Consider the following 10,717-nt stretch of genomic DNA (forward strand, 5'->3'; position numbering starts at 1 on the left):
AAAAAAAAAAAAAGAAATGGGAACAATGAAATGACCTATGAAATAAATAATAAAAGTTAGCTTGTCCTTGGATAGTCCCATGATCTGGAAATATGCTTTTATTATCGGAAAAAGCATTATATTTAAATATTCCTGTTTATAAATTTCCTAAAATGAAGGCCAAATGGTGACAAAGAATTCCATCAAAGCTGACAGTTGTGTTCCATACTTCTTCAAAGTATGGGTTATGGTGTTTTCAGCCCTCATTTGTCACACAAAGTGGAAAAAGGGCAGTATGCTGCCCACTGAATGAAAATATGGAAAGAACAATGCAAGGGCAATTTCTGCAGCTGCAGACACCCAGAAGACACCACTAATTATGGCTTGTGTTGAGACATCTCCTTAAGTATCTGTCAGGACTCTGGTTGATATGCTCTAAAAAAAGTTCACAGTTAACACACATCACTCAACAATTTGTATGATTTCCAGTTAGTAGTTTGATTTGAGATCACGTTTAAAATGATTTCTTTTGGTTTTTTGAGATTATAATGTAATTACATAGTTTACTTCCTCCCTTACCTTTCTCCAAAATTCTCTCATATACCCCTTTTGCTTTCTTTAAAATTCTTGTCTTTTTTTATTGTTGTTGTATACATATATGTGATGATTTTATTAAATTACCAGTGCCCTATTTAGAACTTTCACTTAAAGATGAAGAAAATCTTAGCGGAGACTGTTAAGGTTTCTCAAAATCATGCTGGTTGTAACACAAACCAGTAGTTTTTTTTTAAAACTTTACTTGTATTATCCCACTTGTTAATATTGTTGATGTTGGTGGTGACGGTGGTGGAGGTGGGTGGCGGTGGTATGTGTGTATGTGTGGTGGAAAGATGACTTTGTGGAGTCAGTTTTCCGTTTCTACTTTCACATAGGTGCCAGAAATCCAATTCAGCAACTAAGGTTTGCACGACGAGCTCCTTTACCTGCTTAGCCATCTTATTAACCCCGAATCAGGAATCTTATCTTTTTACACTCAATAACTTCTCACACTTTCATTATGTATGTACAATGTACTCCTACCTTAGAAGCAAGACTCTTCGATTATGGCATCATTTTCAAATTTAGGAAAGAAGTAATTCTGATAATGAGTCGTTCTGCTGAGTGTTGCCATAAGATTTACCAGTCAAGATAAATTAAGTTGTAAAAATGGTTACAAAGATAAAAAATTGATTTCCACAATTTCTGTATCCATTCCTCCGTTGATGGACATCTGGGTTGTTTCCAAGTTCTGGCTATTACAAATAAAGCTGCTATGAACATGGTTGAACAAATGTCCTTGTTGTGTACTTGAGCAAATTTTGGGTATTTTTACACAATAGAATACTACTCAGCAATCAAAAAGGAGGAAATCATGAAATTTGCAGGCAAGTGGTGGGATCTAGAAAAGATCATTCTGAGTGAAGTATCCCAGAAGGAGAAAGACAAACTTGGTATATACTCGCTTATATAGACCTACAAGATATGATAAACATAATGAAATCTACACACCTAAAGAAGATAATCAAGAAAGTGGACACAGGTGAAGGTGATTAATCCTCATTTAGAAAGACAAATGGGATGTGCATTGAACTTATGACAGGAGTCTACCACAAAAGGCATCTGAAAGACTCTACCTAGCAGTGTTTCAAAGCAGACACTAAGACTCATAACCAAACCCTGAGCAGAGTGCAGGGAATCATATGAAAGAAGGGGAGTTAGTATGATATGGAAAGGATAGGAGCTCTACAAGGACCAAACATATCTGGGCACAGAGTCTTTTCTGAGACTGACACTCAACCAAGGACCATCTATGGATATAACCTAGAACTTCTGCTCGGATGTGGCCCGTGGTAGCTCAGTAACCAAGTAGTTTTCCAAAGTAAGGGGAACAAGGACTATTTCTAACAGGATCTCAAGGGCAGGCTGTTTGACACCCCCCCCCCCAGGGGAGGAGCAGTCTGTTAGGCCACAGAGGAGGACTTTGCAGCCAGCCCTGAAGATACCTGATAAAACAGGGTCAGATGAAAGGGGAGGAGGTCCTCCCCTATCAGTGGACTTGGAAAGGGGCAGGGAGGAGACCAGGGAGGGAGTGTGGGGTTGGGGAGGGAATGAGGGAGCGGGATACAGCTGGGACACAGAGTTAACAAAATGTAACTAAAAAGAAAAAAATAAATAAAAATAAAAATAAAATAAAAAAAAAAGAAAAATCAAAAACCAAAAAAAAAAAATTGATTTCCTCTTCTCAAACTCTATCTTCACTGGTGCTGTTCCTCAATGCAATAGTAAGTATTTAGTGTATAATAGCTTTTAATCATCTTTTGGTACAGGTAAGTAGGCATATTGGGATCTTGAGATAATATAAGCTATGTTTTCTTTTAGAAATTTCAACAGTTCAGGCTGCACACTGAGGTCTTTTGTTTTTTCAGACTTGATTGCTCTTTAGGATAATAGATATGTGTCCAGTTTTAGCTATCTAATTGGACATAAGGGCATGTGAATTAGATCAGAATCATTCCTGTACTATATAAAAATCTACCCAACTGCCTGTGGTTGGGGCAGTCACAGCCCCTATGGGAGAACTTTCTACTTTGATAGGTTCCTAGAGCAATAGAATTTCTAGCTGTATTATAAACATGTGTCGTTATACCTATGGATAAGTGTAGCATTCATCCCTCATCAATGAAGTTTTTTTTTTGTTTGTTTGTTTTTAGAGGAAGACTATTCTAGAGACACATAATGGGTCCAAATGCAAAGAAGAGGTGACTATGGGATGCCCAATTCCAGTTAGTATACTTCCTACAGCCAAGGATCGAAGAACCCCAAATAAGAAGGAGTAAAAGTTTATAAGAGCAGCTGTGCCTAGGGGTGCACACCTGTAATCCTAGCACTCAGGAGGGCAGAGGCAGGCGGATCTCTGTGAGTTTGAGGTCAGCGTGGTCTATTTAGTGACTTCAGGACAGCCAAGGATACACAGAGAAACCCTGTCTCAAGAACAAAGAAAAAACAAACAACAACAATGACAAAAATGTTTATAAGAGCAGGAGAATGAAGGCACCTGTTACCAGCTAGTGAGCCCTAGACATGACAGGTAAGCTGATCCTGAGACCTCAACAGTATATTTGCATAAACAGGAGGTACCTAATGAATGTAGTTGACATCAGAATATGAATGTAGGAAATTTCACAAAGTCCCACCACTAGATGAAGAGCTGCTGACAGAGGGAGAATCAGTTTTATCAAGAGACCAGGCCCCTAATCACACATACATAGGAGCAATATTAAATGGACTCGGTAGTTTGCAATAGTAAGTTTGTGTGTGTGATAATAATTATATAAACAATAATAATTTTAGAAAGCTCATGAACGTGAAAGGCTGGGGTATGGGAAAATTTGGAGGGGTAAAAGGATGGTGAAAAGATGTGAATAGAAAAAAGAAAAAGATGGCATAGTCACTAAGCACATAACATAATCGTATCATCACACATCATAACACAATCGTCCTCATTCTGTGGACTCTTTTTATTAGAAAGATCATCATTAAATAATTTTAGTTAAATTCCTTAAGGTCTTGTCTTCCCAGTTATTCTATCCTCTTCTTACGAAGCAGTGATAAATACTACTTTCTGAGACATTTTGACTATGCTGATGTGCCAACAGAAAAGCTGAAAACAGCAACTGTCACGTAAAAGAGAACCCTGAGAGTTGCATCCCTGCCTAATGCTGGGCTTCCCTCAGGTGTTCACAAGCACTGCTGCCGCCTCTATTCCTCCTGTGTTCTTCTCCTCGGATCTGTGATGGAAACTCTCAGAACCCGGAAACTCTCAGAACCAACACAGTTCTAAACCAATACATATGTGTATCTTCTTTGGACATTTATTGTATTAAAATGCCACTTGACAAGTCCTGAAGTGAACATTAGATCAAGACATTGTTGTGGCTTTCAAGATACAAGCACACTAATAAAGAAGGATAAACATCTTTTTTGACGACAAAGTATTAACTGGAGACACAGATAAAATATAAACAACAAACCATGGTTGAGGACCAGCTGTCATATATGCCAAAGGGTCAGTATTTTAAAAATGAATATACAATGAGGACTCAGCAGGTAAAGGCACTGACTGCCAAATTTGACATGTTTCATCCCTGAGACCTACATGTGGAAGCTATTTTACTGATCTCTACCTACCTACACACACACACACACACACACACACACACACACACACACACACCCCTCATTAAAGTAAATATACAGGTAACATTATGGGACTGGACATGTAGTAATTAGGAATACACATACACACACACACAAATGCACATACACACACCCACAAAACCATGCATGAAATAACAATTACTAAAAAATAAAAAAAGAGAGACCATGAATTTGAAGGAGAGTAAGGAGTGTTGTGTAAATGGGAGCTTGGAAGGAGTAAAGAGAAGGAAAGACTGTAATTAAATTATAACCTCAAAAAGAAGACAAATTTAGAACGGCAGATAAATAAGATCACTGAAGAAACTTGTAGAAGAGCAAACAGAAGTTACTGTTTAGGGAACTCCAGTATCTCCTTGGGATACTGGAGAACACAGTTCTGGAACACTTCTAAATGGGAGTTAAAAATGAACACTTTATTAAGTTCTGCTTCAGCAGGACGGACAGGCTATACAAAGAATCCACAGAAGCTTTGCCCTCACTACAGAAAGATAATGTGGTGCATTCGCTCAGCCACAGAGAGCCTGCTGTCTCTGGATGCCCCTTTGCAACATACCAAAGGTGTCTTGTTTCTTCCACAGACTTGAGATACTTATGGAAAAACATTATGACACAATTGGCAGTCTTCCCAGCACTTTCTGGTGCTTGCTGTTTGGACTGTTTGCTAGCACACTCACACACCCGGCTTTGAAGGAAGCACCTACAGGGAACACGAGAATGAGGGTATAGGATTTCTGCCAGTGTCATTTGCTTAAAAAACAAAGTTATATATTTATGAGGTTGACCTGGCAACCCGACTACTGTGTGGAGAAATAAAGAGTGACGAGCACAGTTGATTCCTCACTGGGAAGGCTTCAGACACAAGGACAGCATTCTTGACCCTGGAGGAAAAGGACTGTTGGAGTTCACTTGGCTAAAGTTCTCTTGGCTATAGTAGCAGGAAGCCCAGGGCTGAGGCAGCCACTGGCAACTGAGTTAGAAAGCTGACTTCATGGTGTTTTTCTGGGCTTAGGGTGGAGTGACCAGATCTTCGGGGAAGCATACTTCTCTAGGAGGAGTTTTGGGGTCATTCCTCCACCCTGCCCCTTTGATTCCCCAAGGAGCACTCATCTGACAATTTCTGGATTTAAAGGAGCTGTTGTGGTTTCAATACCAGATGTAAGAAACCACATTATAGAAAAATGTCTTAAGCACTGACTACTCCCTTTTTGCACAGAGCCTGTTCCAGATGTGTGTCACTAATCCCTGGCTTGTTCCACACTGTTTTAGAACAGAGGAAAAATGCTTATTTTTAAGAGCTTTAAAAAAATGGGACTGTTAGCAGAATTTTCTAATTTAGCCTTGGTTTATTTGTGGAGAAGGGTTGATCTCTTCCCACAGTGTACACAATTATTGCTTTTCAACAGTGGTTTTCTATGTAATTCTCAAAGCCCTGTGCACATGTCAAAGCGGCTTTTAAGGTGCCACATGGGGGAAGAGCCATAGGTGGAATGTGGCTGATTTCAGCTGCATAAATGTCTCCATCATGGCTAAGTTCAAGTTGTTGCTTTGTATATTGTACAAAATAATATACAAAATCAGTGTTCAGAACTCCAGAACAAGTTGGCTTCAGAATATTCTTCAAGAGATTCTGAAACCTCAGTTTAATAAATGTGTCTCTTTTACAATGTTTTATGCTTTATGGAGGTTTCATTTAAGCTACAGGAGGGAGGGTGTGGAGTTTTATTCAGTTCACAAGTGCATTGCTCCTGAATTATAGGTTCACATACTGGAGAAAGCATACCAGATCAATCACAGGCATCTTTTACTTTTCTGTTTTAAGGTATAAGCTTAATTAGATCAATTCTAATTATTAAAAAAAATTATAATTCAAGGCTCTTCCCTACTTTTTCTTCTAACAGATTTAGTGTGTCTGTTTTTATTTTGAGGTCTTTGATCCACTTGGGCTTTAGTTTAGTGAAGGGTGCTAAATGGATCTATTTATGGATCTATTTTCTGTTTTTTTACATGGACACATCCAGTTAGACCAACACCATTTGTTGAAGATGGTATCTTTTTCCATTGTTTCGTTTTGGCTGCTTTGCTAAAAATCAAGTGTGTGTAGGAGTGTGGGCTCATTTCTGAGTCTTCGATTCAATTCTATTGATCCACCAGTCTGTTTCTATACCAGTACCATGCAGTTTTTATTAGTGTTGCTCTATAGTACATCTTGAGATCAAGGCTGGAGACACCTCCAGGAGATCTTTTATTATACAGGCTTGTTTTAGCTATTCTGTTTTTTGATATTTGTTTTTGTTTTTTGTTTTTTTGTTTGTTTGTTTGTTTGTTTCCTATTGATTTTGAGAATTGTTCTTTCAAAGCCTGTAAATAATTGTGTTGGTATTTTGATAGGGATTATATTTAATCTGCAGATTGCTTTTGGCAGGATGACCATTTTTACTATGTTGATCCTACCGATCCATAAACATGGGAGATCTTTCCATCTTCTGATATCTTCTTTAATTTCTTTCTTCAGAGATTTGAAGTTTTTGTCATACAAGACTTTCACTTGATTGTTTATGGTTACAACACGGTATTTTATGTTTTTGTTTTGTTTTTGTGGCTATTGTGAAGGGTGTTGTTTCCCTAATTTCTTTCTCAGTGCATTTGTCATTGATACAGGAACAATTTCCTGAACAGAACTCCAGCAGTTCAGGTTTTAAGATCAACAATTAAAAAGGATCTCATGAAATTGGAAAGCTTCTGTAAAGCAAAGGACACTGTCAACAGAACACACTGACAGCCTACAGACTAGGAAAAGATCTTTGCCAACCTCACATCTGACATTTGGGCTAATATCCAAAATATATAAAGAACACAAGAAATAAAACAGCAGCAAACGAAATAATCCAATTAAAAATGAGGTAAAAACTAAACAGAGAATTCTCAACGAGGAATATCTAATGGCAGTGAAACATTTAAAGAAATGTTCAACATCCTTATCATAAGGGAAATATAAATCAAAAACATCTCTGAGATTCCACCTTAATCAGAATGGCTAAGATCAAAATCTCAAGGGACAGCACATGCTGGAGAGGATGTGGAGACAGGGGAACACTCTTCCACTGCTGGTGGGAATATAAACTTGTACAACCACTCTGGAAATCAATCTGGTGCTTTCACAGACAATTGGGAACACTGTTACCTCAAGACCCAGCTATACAATTCCTAGACATATATTTGAAAGATGCTCCACAAATTTCCACAAAGGAAATTTGCTCAACTATGTTCATCACAGTTTTATTCATAATAGCCAGAATCTGGAAACAACTTAGATGTCCCTTAAACAAAGAATGGATACAGAAATTGTACATTTACACAATGGAATACTACCCAGCTATTAAGGAAATCATGAAATTGGCAGGCAAATGCATGAAACTAGAAACAATCATCCCGATTGAGGTAGCCCAGAAAGACACACATGGTATATACTCATTTCTAAGTGGATATTAGTCATATAATACAGAAAAAACATATTACAATCCACAGACCTAAAGAAGCTAAATAACAAGGAGGACCATAGGGAGGATGCGTAATTCTCATTCAGAAGGGCAAATAGAATAGACAACAGAAGTAGCTGAAGAGAGGGAACAGGATAGCACCCTACCACAGATTCCTCTGAAAGACTCCACCTAGCAGGGGATCAAAGCAGATACTAAGACCCACAGCTAAACTTTGGTCAGAGTACAGGGAGTCATGGGAAAAAAGAGAGGAACAGAAGGACCCAGGGGGGACAGGAGCTCCATAAGACTGACAGAGCCAACAAATCTGAGCCCAGGGGGGCCTGCAGAGACTGATGCATCAACCAAGGTCCATGCATGGAGAGGACCTAGACCCTCTACTCAGATGTAGCTCAGTCTCTTTGTGGGTCCTCTAGTAAGGGGAGCAGGGGCTGCCTCTGACATGGACTCTGTTAACAGCTCTTTGATCACTTTCCCCTGGTGTGGGGTTGGGGAGCTTGCCAGGCCACAGAGGAAGAGTATGCAGACAGCCCTAATGAGACTTCATAGAATGGGGTCAGATGGTAGGGAAGGAGGGCTCCCCCTTTCTGAGGACTAAGGGAGGATAATACAGGGAAAAAGGAAGGAATGGTAGGATTAGGAAAAAGTGAGGCAGGGAGCTACAATCAGGATGTAAAGGAAATAAATTATAAAGAAGTTAAAAATTAAAGAAATTATAATTCATCCTTAATTCAGCTAGTAATGAGACTTCCACATATACTTGAAAATTTTTGAGTGAAATAAATTTACTCATATAAAATTTTCTCAGCCTTTTTTTCCCTTCTAACCTTCTAAGTCAGTTTTCTTCAGATCTACTATCAGAAATTAAGTACCCTGAGATGAGATGACTATATCTATTTGTTTTCCTTGGGTTTAGAAGCAGTTAGTGTTCTGGCCAGGCTATTTTGAGCTATTTTAAAGGAAATCATAGATTCTATAAGCTACTTGATAGCCATGATTAAGTAACTAAAAGTTGCTTCTTCTATATAAAAAGAATGTCAATATTCAGTCTTTGAGTTTTTTACCCCGAGACTCAAACTCGTACGTGTGTGTGTGTGTGTGTGTGTGTGTGTGTGTGTGTGTGTAATTTTCAGGAGATAGAGAATCCCTTTAATCTTAGTGAATTAAAAAAAAAACTGACAGTATGGGTACTCCAGCTTGTTTCTTGGGTCTGTTTGCTTGGAAAACCTTTTAAGCAGCCCTTTACTCTGAAGTAATGTCTTTGTTTTTGATGTGTGTTTCTTGTATGCACTATAATGTTGGGTCTTGTTTATGCATCCATTTGTTAGCCAGTGTCTTTATTAGAGAATTGAGTCCATGGATTTTAAGAAATATTAATGATCAATAATCATTAGTTCTTTTTAGTATGGTGTTAGTGGCGGCAGTGTTTGTGTGCTTGTCTTCTTTTGGTTTTGCTGTAGTGAAGTTATTTATATCCTGTGTTTTCTTGGGTATAGTTAACCTGTTTGGGTTGGAGTTTGAGGGAATGTCCAACCAATGCTTGGCCCAAACTGAGACCCACCCCACAAGAGAGAGCCAACTTCTTACACTATTAATCATATTCTGCTATGCTCACAGACAGGAGCCTAGCAAAGCTGTCCTCTGAGAGGTTCCACCAGTAGAGGACTGAAACTGATATTGAGACTCACAGCAAAACATTGGGCAAAGTATAGGGAGTCTTGTCAAAAAAGTGGAGGGAAGGATAAAAGTAACTGGAGGAGATAGGAGCTCCTCAAGAAGACCAACAGAGCCAACTAACCAGGGTCCAGAGGGGCTTGTGGAGACCAAGGACCATGCATAGACTGGACCGAGGCCCCTACATAGATGTAGCAGATGGGCAGCTCAGGCTTCCTTTTGGATTCCTAATAAGGAGAGCACAGTCTGTCTCTGAAATGGACTCTGTTGCTTGATTTATGATCACTTCCCTCTGGCAGTGTTGCCTCGCCAGGCCACAGGAGATGAGGACAAGCTGAGTCCTGATGTGACTTGATGAACTGGTGTGGGTTGATGAGGGGATGGCTCCTCTTCTCTGAGGAACAGGGAGAGATGGGGGAAAAGAGAGGGAGGATGGGACTTGGAGAAGAGGAGAGAGGAGGCTTTTTTCAAGATACAAAGTGAATAAATAAATTAATTAAAAGAAAAATCTTGTCAGTGAAATAACTTAAGAAATTAAGAAAACGAAAGATGGGACAATATAAAAAAAATTCCTTCTGATGTCATAAATATAAAGTGAACCAACATTTGAAAGCTTTTGTGAGATTCATATCCTGAATACAAATTTTAAGGTTTTATTAAGAATATTAGTATCCACAGGAAAGGGAGGGAAGGATTGTAGGACCCAGAGGAGTCAAGGACATCATGAGAACACGGCCCACAAAATCAACTAAGCAGGACTAATAGGAGCTCACAGAGACTGAAGGTACAATCACGGAGCCTGAATGGGTCTGCACTAAGCCATCTGCATACATGTTGTGCTGTTTAGCTTGGGGTTTTTGTGGGGTTCCTCACAGTGGGCAGAGGAGTGTCTCTGACTGCTCTTAAGACCCTTTTCCTCCTACTGGGTAATCTCATCCAGCCTTGATATGAGAGTTTGTACTCAGTTTGGTTGCATGTTGCTATGCTGATATCCTTAGGTGGCCTGCTTTTTTAAGGAAAACAGAGGAAGAGTGGATTTAGGGGAGGGGTAAGGTAGAGGGAGACTAGGAGGAGGGGAGGGAAGGGAAACTACAGTTCAGATGCATTGTATAAGAGAAGAATAAAAAAAAAGGGGGGGAAGAACACTTGTATCTGTGTTCATCTGAGAGATCAGCCCATAGTTTTACTTTATATTGTTATGTTTTTATCTGCTTTTACCTTCAGGAGAATACTGCTTCAGTGGAATTATTTTGTTAGTGTTCCTCTTTCTTTCTTTCTTTCTTTCTTTCTTTCTTTCTTTCTTTCTTTCT

The 10,717-nt window shown here is 39.1% G+C and overlaps 1 protein-coding gene across 1 annotated transcript in view; it reads right to left on the reverse strand.

The window, feature by feature from the left end:
* Sema3c (semaphorin 3C) overlaps window positions 1–10,717 on the reverse strand; it is a 132,074-nt gene that overhangs the window by 9,921 nt on the left and 111,436 nt on the right. The window contains exons 12-13 of the mRNA XM_055612903.1: window positions 9,713–9,801; window positions 4,790–4,933 (exon numbers count right to left, since the gene is read on the reverse strand). Of these exons, the coding sequence (XP_055468878.1) occupies window positions 4,790–4,933; window positions 9,713–9,801 (233 nt within the window). The remainder of the gene's footprint in view (window positions 1–4,789; window positions 4,934–9,712; window positions 9,802–10,717) is intronic.

This window comes from Psammomys obesus, unplaced genomic scaffold, assembly GCF_907164565.1.
Source record: "Psammomys obesus unplaced genomic scaffold, mPsaObe1.curated_primary_1811, whole genome shotgun sequence".
Taxonomy (NCBI): Eukaryota; Metazoa; Chordata; class Mammalia; order Rodentia; family Muridae; genus Psammomys; species Psammomys obesus.